At 38.6% G+C, this 19,296-nt stretch overlaps 1 protein-coding gene across 3 annotated transcripts; it reads right to left on the bottom strand.

Moving 5' to 3' along the window:
- Positions 1–64: 64 nt before the first annotated feature.
- Positions 65–17,721, bottom strand: LOC111338056 (cytoplasmic aconitate hydratase). 3 transcript variants are annotated; one of them, XM_022944459.2, is made up of 23 exons: positions 17,664–17,721; positions 17,499–17,594; positions 16,052–16,220; positions 15,398–15,535; positions 14,602–14,682; positions 13,957–14,026; positions 13,673–13,735; positions 12,689–12,809; positions 10,572–10,711; positions 9,839–10,010; positions 8,843–8,943; positions 7,675–7,882; positions 6,917–7,121; positions 6,298–6,382; positions 5,146–5,302; positions 4,291–4,355; positions 3,824–3,883; positions 3,478–3,582; positions 2,894–3,036; positions 2,495–2,642; positions 1,806–1,928; positions 1,483–1,668; positions 65–637 (listed from the first exon to the last, which is right to left on the bottom strand). In XM_022944459.2, the coding sequence occupies exons 1-23, from the start codon at positions 17,671–17,673 to the stop codon at positions 524–526; spliced, it is 2,760 nt and encodes a 919-aa protein (XP_022800194.2). In that variant the 5' UTR covers positions 17,674–17,721; the 3' UTR covers positions 65–523. The 3 variants fall into 3 exon arrangements, with proteins under 3 accessions (XP_022800194.2, XP_022800195.2, XP_088617201.1); XM_022944460.2 differs by lacking the exon at positions 14,602–14,682; XM_088761075.1 differs by lacking the exons at positions 14,602–14,682; positions 17,664–17,721.
- Between the last annotated feature and the right edge of the window lie 1,575 nt (positions 17,722–19,296).

Raw genomic sequence — 19,296 nt, 5'->3', positions numbered from 1 at the left:
ATCTCATGATATGAAATCGCTATCAGTTAGAGGATTGCTAATATTTGCCATAACAACCAATGGATAACCCTTTTTCTTCGATTTATTTCCAGATGAGCGCTTTCTTCAAATTCTTAAATATAGTGTGGCTCTCTTGGTGTGAAAAAGCAAGACTAGCTTGCTGTTACTAAACTTCGGTACTTGAAAAATTACTTTTCCCTAAATATTCAGGTTCCAACAGGTCACCTTCATACATAATTTAAAATACAATTTGCTTCTCACCACAAAAATTGTAGCTTTCCTGATATTCTTCTTAAATAGTCAGGCTCAATTCATAAATTATGTACACATGTAATTGAAAAACTAAGAGTCTTGTTCGACCGATTTGCTAGGAAAAAAGGATAGATACCCAAATGCTTATGATATCTATTGTGTTCCGGTGTTCGATGTACCCAGTATATTAAGATTTTAACTGGGGATATTCCGAGAATTAAGCTGTCTTGGTTCAGTTTTCGGCGAGACGTTCCAAACTTCAGCAGTCTTCTCAAGCGAGCATACTCCTTATCATATAGTTCAGAATTCCTCCGTTTTTGAAGTACGTCAGTTCCACGTCCGTGTCGAAACGGACCTTTACATTGAAAGAGCGGCCATCACTCAACTGAAAATAAATTAGTCGAACAGTCGGTCAGCAGATCAGTCGATGAATCTATCAATCAATCGATCAAACAATCAGACAGACGGTCCTAGAGACAGTCAGTTGAAAGTTTTTGCCTTCGTCTTCCCTAGAATAAATAGGCCAAGGATTTAGATTTTTTCTACATAATTAAGGAAGCCCGCATTCTTCTTCTTATTATTATTAATAATAATAATAATAATTAATAATCGATATTTAAACAGGGTGACCCCTTCAGTCACAGGACTGGTATCAACATGGTCCTGTATAACATAAAATAAAAGAGTAAAATAAATCATATCAAAACACATCAATTAAAAACTAACTGATATATAAAAAGTAACAATGTTCGATTTCATAGCCTAAGAATAAAAAGCGGGGATAGCCGGGAAACGTTCCTTAGGTGGTAAAGTCTTAATGTTCATTGAAAGACTATTAGATGTCATTGCACCATGATAGTTAAAAGACTTTTAGCGACATCTAGATGAAATTTAGGAAGAATAATGTCAGTGATTGACGATCTAGTACATCTATGTTGGTTGTCGCTCTGGCTGCGTAACATGAAAGTCTTAAAAGTATGAATGAACTTCTCCAACCAAGCACTTGTTAACAGTGCACAATGCTTTTCCATAGTTCATGTAAGAGGCGGCCAGCGTAGGTTCTCAAGTATTGATTCCGTGGCTATGCCAGGTTTAAAACCGTATACGATTCTCGCTACACGTCGTTGCAGGCGTTCGAGAGTCTTTCTGTTAGTGCTTCCCAAAGGGCAAAAGCACGAATCACAACGTGAAAATTAAATTTTAAGACATTAAGCTAAAGCTGGAGTCTACCTTAACAACCAGTGTTTGGCCAGTTTTCAGGTCATCTGGTACCACAATGGTGTAACTCTCTTTTCCAGTGAGTTCCAGACTCTCTGCGTTTTGACCCGGAAGATACTCCAGGGGCATGATACCCATTCCCACCAAGTTGCTTCGGTGAATTCGTTCAAAACTCTCTGATATCACCGCCCTAACACCCTAAACAGAACAGAGCCGATAAACGAACAATTAGTTTTAACTAAATATTTAGCCAACAGTACATCAATCGGAAAACAGAGCTTGCAAGTCAATAAAACCTAGGACCTCATTTGAAGTTTCAATTTAGCTCTATGTACCTGCATCCAGGGTCCCTTAGCTGCCCAGTCACGTGAAGATCCCGAACCATAATCTTTGCCGGCCAGGATGATGAGTTGACGTCCTTCTTCGCGATAACGTTCTGCAGCATCAAAAATATCCATCTGCGGAGTATGATCGACAAGAAAGAAATGAAACCAACAACACGACAATCTCATAGCATAACTACGCACAGTGAAGGACTGAGTACACTCTATGATGACACAATCCTCCGACGCAGGGCTAACGCTCCAAAGGTCAGCTTTTACAATCGTAACGGTAGCCAATTTACCATTTCAACTTTGTTGATATATTCAAATTATCACTCTATGATAACGCAATCTCCTTTCAATTGTACGGCGCAAGGCATCATTTTCATCGTCACTAACACTTTGATTTACGGCGAAAGGAAACGAATCCTGCCCTTTTATTGGCTATCAAAGCGAATTTCTCACCTGCGCGTGCTTTCGCGTTGTGTCCCGCTTTGTCGCACTTACGGCTCAAAGCTCGTTAGCTCATTCCGTCGGGAGGGATTAATCTAGCCTCCCTCCTGAATTACTTTAGACACTGGATTGAAAAATCGCTTTCAAAAATAACCGAGAATTTGGAAAAGGGACTTTGGAAAATCGTCAATTTACCACTTATACAATTGTTCTTTGCCGTGAAGGCTATGTGCTAATGTTTATCATACCGTGTCCCCTGAAGGGTAGTGCATGGTTTTAGGTGCAGCCTTTCCGATAAACTTATTGACCAATCTGATGTTGGCAAATGTTCCGCGTGCCATTACGGCATCGTTTCCTCGCCGAGAGCCATAAGAGTTGAACTCCCGGGGTGCAAGCCTGAAAATAGATAACTTTTTCAGAAAAGAAAAAAAAAAAAAAAAACCAATAGTATTGTAGGTAAGCTTCAAATGTGGCAAGAAGAGAGCCTTCGAGGAAGATCACCGTCACACACATTCAGATTCTTTAACCAATGAACTGGGTGCTTGAAGATACAAATGTGACGAAATCAGAATAAAGAGAGTTTAATTCCCAAATTAAACAAAAAAAGGTCAAAATCGAAAAGCAGAGAGAGTTCTTATCAAACATACCCCTTGCTACCCAGATACCGAGCAGCAGGACTGGTACGAGCGATGCTGCCCGCAGGCGAGATGTGGTCAGTGGTTACTGAGTCGCCCAAGTTCAACAGCACAGCGGCATCTGTAATGCTGACACGCTCTGGCAAATCTTTGGCCTGGAAATGAAATACACACACACACTGACTTATTCTGAAGCCACTTGGGGGAATTTTTCTCATCAAGTTCTACTGCCAACCAATAATTCGCGTTAGCCCTACGTTAGAGCAACTCGCTTTGACGAAGGACTGACGCTCGAAACGTCAACTCTAGTAACCATTTACGACAGCCAATTTACATGATATAACAGTACTTATCTAGTAATACCCCCACCGATGCAGCACCACAGTTTCTTTAAAAATTTAAGTATAATTTATTACGTGATTAAAGAGATTCTTGCTCTCTGGTTGACCGTGGATTGGGACATATCGCGCTACAATCACCTCACGCGAGGTGATTATTGCAGGGGCGCTAAATTTAAAATGATGCGCGTTGTCGCGGAGGAGATAAACGCGAAGTGCAGTCAGCTTTTAACAATGCAAGGTTCTTCTAAAACTTACCATGGTTTCAAAGAAAGGTGGATGTTTGATGTAAGTTGATTTCAAATCCCATGGATACAACATGCCGTCGGGTGCTTCCAGAGAATTCCAACGGGGGTTGCCGCTCTGAAACAGTAATTGAAGATTAATTTTGATCAAAGGATAACAAGTTTACTGAGACAAATCCTTGCTTTACAGATATATTTATCACCTCAGCGTAACCTTGGCCTCTGTCCCCCCCCCCCCCAAAAAAATTATATTTTGCAAGAAAAAGGTTGTTGCTATCAATGTGTCAGAACTGAGAAATTGGGCTATTAAACGATTGAAGCTATTAAACGATTGAAGCAAGTTTCTGTGCACTACTTACCGACACCTTGGAATAGACTTCTTTGAACATAGCTGGAATAACAAACTGTCTTTCCACCTCCTGTGAAAGTGGGGAAAAATCCATAAAATTGACGTGGCTGATTAGCTTACGTAATGTTAGAAGTGGGCTAAGACCTCAATAGAGCAAAGCTACTCTTGAGGGTACCCTCGGGATTTGAGGGTTTGATCTTAACGGGATATCATACAGCTTTATAATTATTTTTGCAAAGGGGATACAATGATTCATAGAGCTAGTTCAAACTATGATTAGTGCAAAGACATGGCAGTGAAATTGCGGACACCATGTATTAACCGGGAAACGTTGGTTTTTCTTTCTATAAAAGATTTCTTTATGGCACATTTCAGGTGGTTGCAAATTATTTAACTGAATGAATCTGATAATTGTCTCGAAAAGAAATGCAAACACGATATGATAAAACGATTGAGTTTCAATCGAAAAGCACAAACCTGAAGTTCATCTCTTGTTGGCCAAATGTCTCTGAGAAAGACCTCTTTTCCATCTTTAGAAATGCCTGCCAAATTAAACAGAGATGCCTTAAATACTTAATGCACGAGCACCAATTAGTATAGGTAATAGCATGTTTGCGATTGCAATTAAGAGTTAATGAGTACGAGTACATTTTACAAAGACAACAATTTTTAGTCTTTGAAAAGTCTGTAATAGTTTATTTTCAGCAAATTGCACGTGAAATCATGTTATTACTTGATAATACTTTACATGAAAAAAGCATCACAGAATATCAAGACAGACGGAATTTTCACATATCGCGCGCTCTATCTGTAATTTATAGAGCGCTGGACTGATGTGCGGGTGGTCGAGGGTTCGAGTCCCGGCCGGACCAACAGTCAAGGTCTTAAAATAATTGAGAAGAATATGCTGCCTTTCTATAACATCAAGAAATGGTTTAGTTATTCTAGTCTTCTCGGATAGTGACGAATAAATGGAGGTTCCGTCTCCTGCAGGGTTAGGGGTAGGAGACGTTATTTTCCCACGCACGAGATTACTGTGTGATGGATGTTCTCCCCTGGGGTGGGATGGGTGGGTTGTTGTCTTACGTTTCATACATGAGCCTCTGGCTCGGGCAATGTGGGTATAACCATGCCCCACGTGAAGACATTAAATTTGATTACTATTACTATTTTACAACTTTGCACCCTTTTTACAAGAAAAAAATGAACTCTTTTTTTCAGTCAATCCGAAGCGCGTAGTTTTTTCATGTATATTATTACTCTGCGAATCATCGGATATAACTTTTCTACCCGAGATATGAGCTGAAAGCAAATTTTGTAAGATTGTCTCACCTAGAGGCTCTGTTTCAAAGTCTATGAGAACTGTGCCAGCAATGGCATAAGCAATTACTAAGGGAGGGGAGGCGAGGTAGTTTGCTCTCGTCAGAGGATGGATGCGGCCTTCAAAGTTTCTGTTTCCTGACAACACTCCCACAGCTACAAGGTCACCCTGAGAGCAAAGCAAAACAACAAGCCATTTTTTTCATTACGCTAAAAAAAAAAAGGTAGTTACAATTATCTATAAGAGCCAACATGAAACCTATCTGTTGAAAGATCAAGACTGGATTGACCAATAAAATGAAACATTATGACTGGATTAACTAATGGAATGAGGGGAAAAACTCAGACTTTGTAAGAAAAGATTGGAAGATGACTGAAAGATTCAATTGATTTAGTAGCGATATAAAGATAAACTATGCTACATGGATAGAAATTGAATGCACTACGTGATGATTAACATACAAATAAAAATAGTTTAGGATTGTTTTGTGATACTGACTAATGAAATGCATGAGAAGACAAATGCAAAGGATTAAACCTAAATTAATCCTAAATAGGGTCTTACAAATATATGAATGTTTATACTGAATATGAGAGAAAAGAAGTGAACATGAAATAAAAATGTAGCAACAGTTTCTGTTATGTTCACCTTTTCTAAGATAGAAAACTGGGCCGGGTTGTTCAAAGGTGGTTTAAGATAACCCAGGGTTAGTGTAAAATTTAATTGTAGATCTGAAAACTTTAAAATTAAATTCACTTAAAATCCATTCGTTAACAATTTGGTGATTGAATGCTCTAAGAGGAATTGGGAAAATTATCTTAAAACGGCTTTTGAACAGAAAAATATAGAAACCTGGATTAAAATTTAATCCTGGGTTAGCACTAATCGGTCTTCAAACAACTGGGCACAGTTCGTTAATTTGGCCACAAGAAAAAACTGAAGTAGAGAGAAAAGAGACAAGGAAAAGATGGCAATCTATGCTCGATTTGGTTTACAATCATTTGCAAACCCTAACCAATATACAACCATTCCTCAGACATAAACTCTGACAAACCACCTTTCAAACAGAATGCTTGCACATGAAGTTTTGATAGAGAGAGTCATCACCTAGAATTCTTCATGTACTTAAATCAACATGATATTATCAACAGGGCCGCACAAACCTTTTCTATGGCCTCAGAGACAGGTTCAGATAGTGGACCAGAATTGCCTATACAAGTCATACAACCATACCCAACAATATTAAACCTGTAACAGAAACAATAGTGGCATCAAGTTAAATTTTGGGTTCTTACTGTTAATAAAAGTAACCCTCCTGTCATTGTCTTACTCTCAGAGTGACCAGCATCTACCTTCTCCTTACAGTATCACCCCTGAATCAAACACCAAGGTCATGAGAACAGTGACAATGATCACCAATAAAATAAGCTCTTGGATGTTAAACAGATCCTCCTTGTAAGTCTTATGGGAAATGTATTAAGAACAGTGTGGAGAACATGGTGCAAGGCTGTGCTCTGAGAAAAATTGAAGGGAGCCCAGTGCTCTGAAACTGTGAAGTCCAGGGTGCCCAGCATATGCTTTCTATGAAAAGGCTATGATTTCTGAGTCGCCCAAGAGCAAAATTAAGGTGCCAGGGGCCACCGGGCACCGCTAGAGTACAGCCCTGATGCATACTGATGTTAAGGTGATAAGAGTCACACTGATTCTATGTTAAAAAGAATGGTTTCTGAGGTACACTCCTATTTTAAACAACAAGCAGGTGGAAAATCTCTGATTACATACCCTAGCTTTTCCAGACTTGGTGTAACACCACTTTCCTTGAGATAGTAAGTAACCACACCAGAACCAGGAGACAAACTTGTTTTGATGTATGGCTTGACATCCAGCCCCAATTCAACAGCTTTCTTTGCTAGCAGTCCTGCTCCAAGCATGACTGATGGATTGCTTGTGTTTGTACAACTTGTGATAGCAGCTATCACTACAGAACCTGGATAAAGTATGGTAAAAGAATATTCATTTTTGCCTGCAGATGTGCTCACACATACTTGTGCAGAAGAATACAAAATATGCAGGAAACATTTGAATGCATTGAGCCAGAAAAATCACAGACAGAAAAATTGGATTAATCTCCTTTCCCACACCAAATTTCATGTTACTGGTAGCCATTAAGAGAAATATGGCTATCAAAATGTTGTAAGAGATACCATGTCTTGAAAATATAATTTTCAGAGAATTCATGAAACCATGTGTACAGTGCTTAATAAAATGCCCCAATTGATAAACACTCTATTTCAAGCGACCTGCTTTTCGACGATTTCACCCACATCTAATTTAATCATTGATTTAATGTGACTGCAGTGGCTCTGTACTCAAGGCCTCTTTTAACAACATTTGCATTACAACCTTCACTATTACTGATAGTAACAATGATAACAACAACAACAACAACAACAGAAGTGACAAATATATCTTGACATCACTATGTCCAATAATTGTACCCAAAATGTCTAACAAGTTCAAAGAAAGATAAAGGTGTTTACCATGAGATAGCTTGAACTCTTGACCATCAAAAGTGAAAGGGACTTCTGTGCTTTGTTTCTCAGTTGGGATTCCAAACCCTTTAAACCCGACCTTGTTGTTCAAACAGTCTGTAAAATCCTGTTTCATTTCAGAAACAGACACCCTATCATGTGGTCTCTTGGGACCTGATAACGATGGAGTCACAGTAGACAAGTCCAGCTCCACAACCTGTAACAGCAACATAATTTTATACAATTATGTCAAACTTAAGGAGTATTCCATAAAATCACTTTTGTCAGTGATGGTAACTGACCTTTCAACAACCAGAGTGGATGTCACCATAAAAGTTGTTTGTTGTGATCAGAGGTTTATCAATAAACATTGATGAAACATTGATCAAAATCACCAAAATGCAAGATTTATTACAGTAACTACCACATTTCTCTCCTCCTCCTATAATAACCCTTGGTAATGTATGTGTGCCTTTTAAAAACTATTTTACGAGGACAAATCACAATTTCAACATGAGAACAGATCTTTTATCAGTTGAACTTCTAAAAATGAAGCTGGAGTTTGGTCAGCAAAGTTTTTCTTTTTTTTTTAGGTGCTCTTAATTACAATAGCTTACCGTTAGAGATCTGGAAACTGAACTCCAGAGTCTTAATTAGGCAAAAAGTCAACAAATATTTTTATTTGTAATTTTTTATAGTACATATATCTTATTAACCAAGCGCGAGGGATGTACTTGGAGAATATTGGCCTGAGGTCTTGACAGTACGAACCGAGCACAGCTTGATCCATACAAAAAAGACCAAGGGCCGATATTCTTCCAGTACGGTTCCGAGCAAGCTTGGTTATTAAGAGATTTATTATATGACTGAAGTTTGAAGGGACACAAGTGCGGTATCATTCGGGACCATTCGGGACAGTGCCCAGTCCAATACTGAGAGAATATTGACCGGCAATAGAGCATTTTGATCGGTTGATTTTAGTTATTGGCCCTCTGACTGCCCGAGTCGTGTAATAATGCTTTTACTGCAGCTGTATTTTCCACTTGTACATTTTACATTTTTTTTTACTTTTTTAGTAGTTATAGCAGCTAAAGAGGAGGATTAACAAACTGACCTACGCATGGTTACAGTATAATCCAAACTCTAGGTTACTGTACATTTGTTCAATCTTCCTCACCTCAGAGAACACTGGATCAGTCCTTGGATCAGAGTAGTCCCTGAACATTTTTGTAGCCCTTGCATAGGCTTCAACACATTGAAGAGTCTCTTCACTACGACCTAGAGTCAACAGAAACTTTGTGCTGTCAGCTGGTTAGCATTGTAAATGGGCAAAAATCAGTCTCCAACAACATGAAACTCTGGTGACAGTCAGTGAACTTGATAATAAAAGAAAAGAGGGAGACTAAAAGTGAAGGTGATATTGAAAGGCTACAGAGCCACAAAGAAAACGTAATCAAACTTCGTTGAGAGCTTAAGACAACCAACATTTATCATCAACTTTTTGCCAATTCAACTTATTGTCAGTGGTCTCTTAACCGCCTCTTGGTTAGCTCAATTGGTTAGAGAGCCGGATTGTGTTGTGCAGGAGGTTGAGGGTTCAAGCCCCGGCTGGACCAATACTCATGGTCTTAAAATAACTGAGGAGAATTTGCTACCTTTCTATAACATCAATGAAATGGATAGATATTCTAGTCTTCTCGGATAAGGACGTATAAATAGAGGTCCTGTCTCCTGCAGGGTTAGGGGTAAGAGACATTAATTTCCCACACACAAGATTACTGTGTGATGGATGTCCTCCCCTGGGGTGGGATGTGTGGTGGGAAAAGGTGAGGTCGTTACAAGGACTAAAGTGGCTGCCAGAGGCGCCTGATAATGCTGATGTCCGATCTCAACCTTAGTAACACTGTAGACCTTAGCAATTCAGCCTATGCTGCTATTAAGGTATCAAAACATTCACAATTTTCTCTGGACTTACACCAATAGCACTGGGGTGAGAATAAATGTAAGAAGACTCCAAATTTGCTTCAGGGCCTTGGTAATTCTTGAAAGACTTGACAATTTTAAGATAAACTGTCACTTGTCTAAACTTCTACACTATACTGTGCACCAAACTTGAAAGTCAGTTTTAGGATAAGATATCAATATCACCTCACAAATTTTTTGAACATTTTACCTGTCTGTCTAAGATACAACAAACTCTTTTCATCCACAGGGAAGAAACCTACAGTAGCACCATACTCTGGACACATGTTGGCTATGGTGGCACGATCTGCAATAGACAAATGGCTCACTCCTGGTCCAAAAAACTCCACAAATTTCCCAACCACACCAATTTGGCGTAGATGCTGCAAAACAAGAAACACTCCACTGTTATAAAAACAGTAATGGCCTTCAACAAAGCAGCAAGGGGTGCTGTGACATTCTTGTTCCTGCCATTGTTCAGATGTTATTTCATAACCCTGTTTGTATAAATGTATGTACAATGCCAATCTTGAAGATCAATGTAAGGCACTTGTCACAAGCATAGGGCAAAAACAAATTTGTGCACTCCAGACCTAAGAATTCAAGTCACTGCCACTTCTGACTAAAATTGGATGCTTGTCCTTATTGACTGAGCGGTTGACAGGACAATGAAATCATTTGTACTGCTATGTGGAATTTGTGGGTAAGATCACATACAAAATAAGAAGCCTAGCCAATCAGGAATTTAATACAACACAGGTTTAGCTTTGTTATCCTCCCTGCTCAACTAAAACTGTACCAAAAAAGTACTTTTTCCACTGAAAACTGAGCTTTCTTTTATATTTAGCCACTTCAAGCTAACCAAACCAGAACAAACTCTTAAATTTCTATTAGAAAAGTATCATTGATAGATACAGTATTAACTTAATATGTAATGTAAATACCTTTGTGATTGTGAGCACAACATCCGTAGAAGTGACGTATTGCTTAACTTTTCCAGTCAGCTTATATCCCACAACTTTTGGCAGCACCATACTTATGGCTTGACCCAACATGACTGCCTCAGCCTCAATACCTCCAACACCTGACATGAATGATTCCAAAAGAGAAAATTACATAAGAGTATTCTTTCTCAGCATTTTATACGTAGAGTTCTTTGTTACATATCATTTAATTTTTTGTATGATCATTTTCAGGAAACACAGTAACTGACAGCTCTTGAGTGTCTGTATTGAAAGTATGACCTAGTTAAAGAGTAAATGTAGCAAAATTATACAAATATCAATTCGAATTTTAATTTTTGTCTCTTGATTCTATAATAAATTTATCATAAGTAAGCATTAGATGTTCTGCTGTGCAATGCAGGCAGTTAATTTTTTGAGCAAACCCAAAATCCATTAAAGAACAGACAAAAACTCAAACATGCTTTGAAACAATTCTTTTAAACTTGAGAAAGATGTTTTGCATCTTGTCATGAACATGGGACAAAGAACAAATTATGTGTCCACATCAGGAATCGAACCTCAGACCTTTGGATTCTGCACTCCACCTTTTGTCACTTTTATTTTCACTTTACAATGAGGCACTACCCACAAATAGCAGAGCTAGTCTCGGTGGGCAGTGTGTGGATGCTAAAACATCTTAAATAAAATTTGGCTCAACAAAAGATTCAATAAATATACAAGAAACAGATATTAAAAATTAAATCAGTACACAGAAATGACAGTACGAGATAAACATACAGAAACACATGACAATAAATAGAAGAATGCATATTAAGTTATACACTACTATTAACTGGATTTAACTTTCGACACATCATTGATTATTCGTTCTACATCAACATAACTATACTGAACTTGAATATTTTGAAATCTTCAATACTCTACCACTGAGCCACAGTAACTATATGGTGAGGAAGGTAATTACAGAGTTCATCTATAACACGCCTTGCATATGTTGCCTGCGTTGCAGCCGGACGTGTCACACAATCCCCGGTATAGTCCGTCTGCGAAACAGCTCACAAAAGTTTGTTCTGATATCCCGCAGGGACCCACGGATCTGTGTATTCATTTCTGATTGGTTATTTTCTTACGTGCCTCATGATTGGTCAAATTTTTGCAAAATTTATCACGCAATGTTAAAAATAAATATCGTCACGCATAAATTGTAAATTGAAAGTACTTTTGTACAAAACTTTGCTTTGCATTTCAAAAAGTTGAAAAGGATATGTCTGATTCATCTGATTATTGTACTTTATGCTGTCGCATCATTGAAAAGGGAAACAAAAGAGTGTTACTTTTAGAGGGATGGAAACAATTTGACGTACTCACAGAGATTGAAAGTTTGGAAATATCTTTGCAATTGATCGAAAACAAGTACATCCGCCGAAACTGTGTTGCGAAACTGAAGAAACATTGGTCACTTATTGAGCAAACAGAAAAATTGGAAGCAGATCTCAAAAGCCTTAGTACAAGGGAATATTTGCTTACAGTCAAATGATCTGGGGAACTGCTAAGTGATGACCATGATGCTCCAACATTCGACCTCCAAGAAATTCGCAAAGTGCATTTTCCTTTTCAGGTAGAAGATTATCGATTTCAAACTGCTCTCTCACGGCTTTGAACGCTTTTAGCCAACATTCTTCTGTAGTTGCAGACATTTTGTTTCCAGCTCAAAGTAAATTTGACGTTTAATGTAATGTACAACTGTTATAAAGTAGTTGGGAAACCTACACAAATTTATTTTTGGCATTACGTGATACTTGCATGGTCACTTTCACAAGAGTTATCCAATCAGATAGCGTGTAAGAAACTAGCCAATCAAAAACGGATACACAAACAGAGGGATATTGAAAAAAGCTTTTGGGAGCCATTGCGCAGACTGTCTATACCAGCGGTTTAGACTGTCTGCGACACAGGCTATGCATATGCTACTAAGAATGCAATGTCAATAGCATCATGTTTTGAAACTACTTGACACAACTTTTCTCTTTCTTTCTCTTTCTCACCCCATAAGAAAAAAACTGAAAGGCAAGGCATACTCTAGAAAAATGTCTCACCCCATCCCACAATTCCTAGTCCATTGATCATCGTTGTATGTGAATCAGTTCCAACAACACTGTCAGGATATAAAAACTCCTTCATGTTGAAGACAACACGGGCAAGATATTCCAGGTTAACCTGAAACAGATATCAGTTAAGTTGCATGATTGAAAAGTAGATACAATTAACACTGGTCAAAAATTCCCATAGCTTACAAATTGAGAGCATGAGTGGTCAGGTTTTTGAACAAAGGTGACAGTACAGTAGTTAGAGTTTAGCTGAATTGTTTCCTGACTTCTATGGAGTACCTAGGGCTAATTTACACTGGTTAACCCTTTACACCCTAGCATCTGCATGCATATTCTCCAAACTGTTTTCCATACATTTCCTAAGGTGTTGACAAGGAGAATTTGATTAACAATCAAGAGCCTCTTGAGTTGGTGTTCATTTCCAGTTAGCTCAATTGGTTAGAGCGCCAAATTGTGTTGTGCAGGAAGTCAAGGGTTTGAGCCCCGGCCGGACCGATACTCATGGTCTTAAAATAAGTGAGGAGAATTTGCTACCTTTCTACAATACATGGACAGATGTTCTAGTCTTCTCTGATAAAGACGAATAAACCGTAGGCCCCATCTCTGCAGGGTTAGGGGTAGGAGACGTTAATTTCACTCGCACGAGATTACTGTGTAGTGGATGTTCTCTCCTGGGGTGGGATGGGTGGGAATTGGCCCTGAAAAGCCCCCATGGGGAGTGGTCAACTAACGTATTTATGTATGTATGTATGCATGCGTGCATGTGTGCGTGCGTGTGTATGTATGTATTTCCCTGATTCTCATGACCTTAGTGTGTGATTCAGGGTTGATATTGGGGGAAATTAGAGGCTTTGTCACTCTCATAGGGATAATGCTTCAAAATCATTGCAGCAATTACCAGTTGTTTGTTATAAGTTTGAATAACTGCACAACACCAATTTCAATTAAGAAGCCTGTTTTAATATGACATACCTGGTGAACAATGCCTGAACCAGGTGGAACAATTGTCATGTTCTCGAAAGCTTTTGATCCCCACTGAAAACAAAACAGGGAAGGCAATGAAAGAAGGGAATATTCACAAAACTACGACACTTTGTGGCCAAACGTCACTCTTAGTAAGGAAAGTGTAAAAGTGTATAAGCTCTGAGTAACAGAGTGCCACACGAAAAAATATTTTCTCAAAGCAATTGCTGAAATGTAGTGAACTATAGATCAAGCAGAAAATCAAGAGGAATACCACCTAACAATTTTGTTACCTTTAGAAATAGAAACCTCTCTTTGTTCCTATTAAATTCCATTTCTTGATTCTTCTGAAGGGCTGTAGAGCTAGAAAAAGAAAAAGTACACATTACAAATATTACCAGTATCAGCTGTAAGGGGTCACCTAAATGATCCAGGAGAGAAAAACTATTATTAATAGTTTCTTTTTTCAAATATATTTCTGGGTTCCTAATTAACATGCTTGTTGTGCAAATTTGTTCATTTTGGAATTCATGGCTACTGATCAAAGCTTTCATTGTCTGAATTTGATCTAGAATTATTATAATCGTTTTCACCTGTCTGACTTAACAAAGTCAACAGAGTGCTAAGTCCAAAGAGCACTAACAGCCATTCTTCCAAAACAGTGAGTATGACCATCTTAAATTTTAATTGCAGGTAAAAAAAAATTACTCTCTGGGTTGACCCTTAATTTCCATTGTCTCCTTAGCCTCACTATAAAAAAAATGGGTGCTAGAAGACAAATGAAATTAAGAATAAACTTACAATACAATAGGAAGTAAAATTTACGAGCAATTGAGATTAAATTCAGATGCAACAGAAACATAAAAACCCACTAACAACACTCAAATGTTACTGAATTTGTTTAGAGTGAAAAAAAAAAAAAAATAGTGGCCTCGCACCAGTCAATGGGCATCATATGAAATGGACATGGATTGTCCTTCTTAGGCCAGTTTCCCCCTGGATCAAACAAACGACTCTGACTGAAAGAACAACATCAGAGATTCTGATTTGTTGCAGAAACTTCAAATTAGGTTTTAAGACTTCAGTTAAGCCTCTAGTGTTATGGGTAAAGGATATCCAGCTCCTTAACAAGGGTTCACAAAACTGTAATCCAGTTTTCAGTCATTTAAGTCTAAGCACAGACATAATTATGCAAGTAGAAAAAAAAGAAAAAAGATAGTTTTATTTTCAATTATGGGAAAAGATGACTCAACATTCTCCAGACACAACATCATTGTTATTTCTATTGTTATTAAAGTGAGATTCGCTCACCAGACGGAAACTCTCCAGTATGATTTAATTGCTTTTCTTTGTTTTATACTCTCAAACAGTTCAAATAAAAAAAAGTTACCTATTTCTTGCAGATCAGTTTAAATATCAAAGGGAAGAACTTCCTCCCAAGAAAGTTTCTCACACTTTAATCAAAACTACCAGGTAAATAAGGGTAAATTTGGGAAGAATTTTTTTAATCTCAGATTGAAAACTAACTACAAAATAACTACATTTTTTTTTTTTCAATTTAGAGTTTTTGAAAAAGCTACTGGTTTAAATTGCTTTTCTTAAGGCATTCCTACATTTTTGCTTGTTATTCAACAAAAGTCAGGCACATAGTCTAGCTCAAAAGTTGATGAATCAAAAAACACAACTTGTTGGAGTCCAGATTTTTTTAAATTATAAAAGATGCAAATACCACACCTTCTTGACACATCAACTTGAACAGAGTGGTCAATCACAAGATCAACAGGACAAAGTGGATTGATTTTGGCTGGGTCTCCTCCAAGTCTTTTGATGGCATCTCGCATAGCAGCAAAATCAACCACAGCAGGAACCCCCCTAAAACACAAACAGCACATTACAAGTGATATCTTTATAAGTGGAGAAAGGAGAGGGTATTGGCAGGAAAGCAGTTAGAAAGGATTGCTGACCTTCTGGGCAGGGGGAGAAGGCACTTATTTGAAGCGATAAGCAAATTTTAACGTAGGGCAACATTCTTGTTGAGAAATGTACAGAACAAGGGAATATTGCAAAGTAGCGAGAGAATCTTCCAGATACATTGTTAACAGTCCAAGTTAAAAACAATTAAAAGGTCATTTACAATTTAGCCTAAAAATTCAGAGTAACAGCCAACAAATTCACAGATCTGCGATGCCTGATGAACAATCTGCAGTAAAGCAAACAATCTCTTCAAAAGTAAGTGTCCTTAGGAAAAGTTCAAAACTGTTTAAGTTTACCTAGCTGCTTTAGTTATAATAAATGAAAAGAATGCAAATACTTGCATGCTTAAGGTCAAGAAAAGAAAAATTTAGCAAGAAAAGACACAACTCCTAAGAGGAAAGTCCCATGACTTACGTGAAGTCTTGCAGGATGACTCTTGCAGGCATAAATGGGATTTCAACACTTTGTTTCTGGTTATTCTCCCAGTCCAATATGTTTTCTACATCCTTAGACTTAACTTGGAAGCCATCGCAGTTACGTACAGCAGATTCCAATAGGACCCTTATGGAATATGGTAGGCGAGCTACAGGATGGTAGATCAAATGAATGAAAAAATAAAAAATAGCAAAAAATGTCAACTTGTTGCTTCCACTTTTCAATTTTCTCTACACTATGGATTTCTCTGTTAGCTAAAAATCACACATAAAAGTGGTGACAGAAGTATGGAAAAAAGAAAAAAAAATGAAAACCCTTTCACTCTGAAGATCTTCTCAGTAATTCTCCTTGCTATCTATCGTACAATTCTTACGATGCAAATTTGAAGAATTTGGTTTTAGATCAACTAATAATCCCTTAATTGATATTTTACTTTATTCTCATCACTTGTGTGTTTGACATTGTATTGTTATTATGAGGAAAAAGTCTGTCTGGGTCACTCATGGGAGTTTAGGGTTAAGTGTGGCCAGCTGGCAAGTTTGTTCTAAGCTGAATTATAGTGCATTTTGATTGCTAGTTGTTCCTGATATGTTAGAGAACAGACACATAGAAAACATCACTGTTAACAAGATAATTCGCTTCTTTAGTCTATAAAACAGACCAATTCCAATGTTGGTGTGAGTGTGTTAAGTCATGGATCGCAGAAGATGTCAAATTGTGGTAAGAATATAAGTGACACACTTGGGTAGGCCTCAAGTGCCACTCTTGATCTTACCACATTTTGACGTCATTTGTGACCTATTGCTGAACAGACACACGTCAATATGAAATTTATTTGCTAATTAGTAAATATGACTCATTAAACTTAGGGGTACAAAGAAATGTAGTTTAATTGAAAACAAGGGAAAGGAAGTCAGATATACTTTGACCCAGACTTGTCAGTACTGGTTCTATATATATATATATACAATCATGGGTATTTAGACCCCAATATCGTATGATCATGCAACACGAATCTTGAATTGGTACTTTCCGCATAGAGTAAGCCAAATAAAATACAACCAAATTCCGATCGAAATAATCGTCAACCTACCTAACTAGTAATTTGAGAAAAAAAAAATTGTTGAATCAACATAAATAATGGTAGTCAGAGGATGGTCAGGTGAATATTCATGAAGCCTGATCGAGGGTCATAGTTCACACTCATTCAAAACTATTCCTTAAGTTATCTTTAAGATTTGAAATAACGTTCGCGAATCTTTTGGAGTATTTTAGCCGGGACTACAAACCAAATGTCACACATATCACTGATCCTTGAATAATTTGTATCATTTCCTAAATTTAAGTACACAAAGTCATTTCTGGAACTTAACTTGAAATTTTTTCAGCACTACGAGTAGTCGATACTAATTTAAATTTTCCTCACCATATCTTTCTTCGTTCAAACTGGCGACATCGAAGTATTGATAGTCGCCACATTTCAGCGGAAGGGTCTTGATTTGAGCAGCGTACTGGCTTTTCACTGGAGAAGGAAAATGATTATTACAAATACAGAAAACTGCAAAACGTGCAGACCGACACGTACACTTACCAGTCGCCATAATGGGCCTCGGAAAGATTGCCAAATGTTGGACATGTGACACTTTTACTTACCACGTGGCGCGCAAGGCATCAACGAAACGAACCGTCATGAGAGTGAGACATCAGAATTCTTCGCAATTTTTCGCCCGGAGTCAACAAGCGACTCGTCGATGATTATTCCGACCAAAGTACTCGTTTTCTTCTGGCAAAAACACTTTTGCTCCACACATACAAAAACTATTTTTACCAAGCGTTAATTCAAATAATTTGTAGAAAAATCAGTTTTTATGATATCATTCCTGTCACGATATTTAAGCCAAATTCACATATGTCACCCAACACGAATGAATATGAGAAACAAGGGCAAGTAATTCATGGCAGTCTCCATATAGACTCCCTGTTACCCAGTCTCCATATAGACTCCCTGTTACCCATTCTCCCTGTGTACCCTGTGTACCCTGTGTACCCGTGTGTACCCTGTGTACCCATGTGTACCCTGTGTACCCTGTGTACCCTGTGTACCCATGTGTACCCTGTGTACCCTGTGTACCCTGTGTACCCATGTGTACCCTGTGTACCCTGTGTACCCTGTGTACCCTGTGTACCCTGTGTACCCCTGTGTACCCTGTGTACCCTGTGTACCCTGTGTACCCATGTGTACCCGTGTGTACCCTGTGTACCCTGTGTACCCTGTGTACCCATGTGTACCCTGTGTACCCTGTGTACTCTGTGTACCCTGTGTACCCATGTGTACCCTGTGTACCCTGTGTACCCTGTGTACCCTGTGTACCCCTGTGTACCCTGTGTACCCTGTGTACCCTGTGTACCCTGTGTACCCATGTGTACCCTGTGTACCCTGTGTACCCTGTGTACCCATGTGTACCCTGTGTACCCATGTGTACCCTGTGTACCCTGTGTACCCTGTGTACCCATGTGTACCCTGTGTACCCTGTGTACCCTGTGTACCCTGTGTACCCATGTGTACCCTGTGTACCCTGTGTACCCATGTGTACCCTGTGTACCCTGTGTACCCATGTGTACCCATGTGTACCCTGTGTACCCATGTGTACCCTGTGTACCCTGTGTACCCTGTGTACCCATGTGTACCCTGTGTACCCTGTGTACCCTGTGTACCCATGTTTACCCTGTGTACCCTGTGTACCCCGTGTACCCTGTGTACCCTGTGTACCCATGTGTACCCTGTGTACCCATGTGTACCCTGTGTACCCATGTGTACCCTGTGTACCCTGTGTACCCTGTGTACCCATGTGTACCCTGTGTACCCTGTGTACCCTGTGTACCCTGTGTACCCATGTGTACCCTGTGTACCCTGTGTACCCATACATATCATGTATACCCTTGTATACCTCGTATACCCTTGTATACCTCGTATACCCTGTCTACCTTGTGTACCCTCTACACCCTGTATATTCATGTATACCTAAGTATACCCTGTATATCGTGTATACAGGAAACCTGGCAAACATCAGTTGGAATGAATGGACGCTCTCTGGCCGTGCACAATCTCGTTTTCTATGTTCACTTATGAATAACTTATTATGATTTTATCAGCCCGGGGGGGAAATCCCATATAAAATGGACTGGGATGCTCGTCTGGAATTTTGAAATAAACTCCTAAAGGA

This window comes from Stylophora pistillata, chromosome 1, assembly GCF_964205215.1.
Source record: "Stylophora pistillata chromosome 1, jaStyPist1.2, whole genome shotgun sequence".
NCBI classification, from domain to species: domain Eukaryota; kingdom Metazoa; phylum Cnidaria; class Anthozoa; order Scleractinia; family Pocilloporidae; genus Stylophora; species Stylophora pistillata.
The sequence above is the reverse complement of the archived record's forward strand: the minus strand, read 5'-3'. Positions and strand labels throughout refer to the sequence as shown.

Coding starts and splice junctions, on each gene's coding strand:
- LOC111338056 (XM_022944459.2), bottom strand. Junction 13,736..13,956: donor AGAGGTTTCTATTTCTAAAG/GTAACAAAATTG, acceptor TTTTGTTTTCAG/TGGGGATCAAAAGCTTTCGA. Junction 5,303..6,297: donor TCTCTGAGGCCATAGAAAAG/GTTTGTGCGGCC, acceptor CTTTGCTCTCAG/GGTGACCTTGTAGCTGTGGG.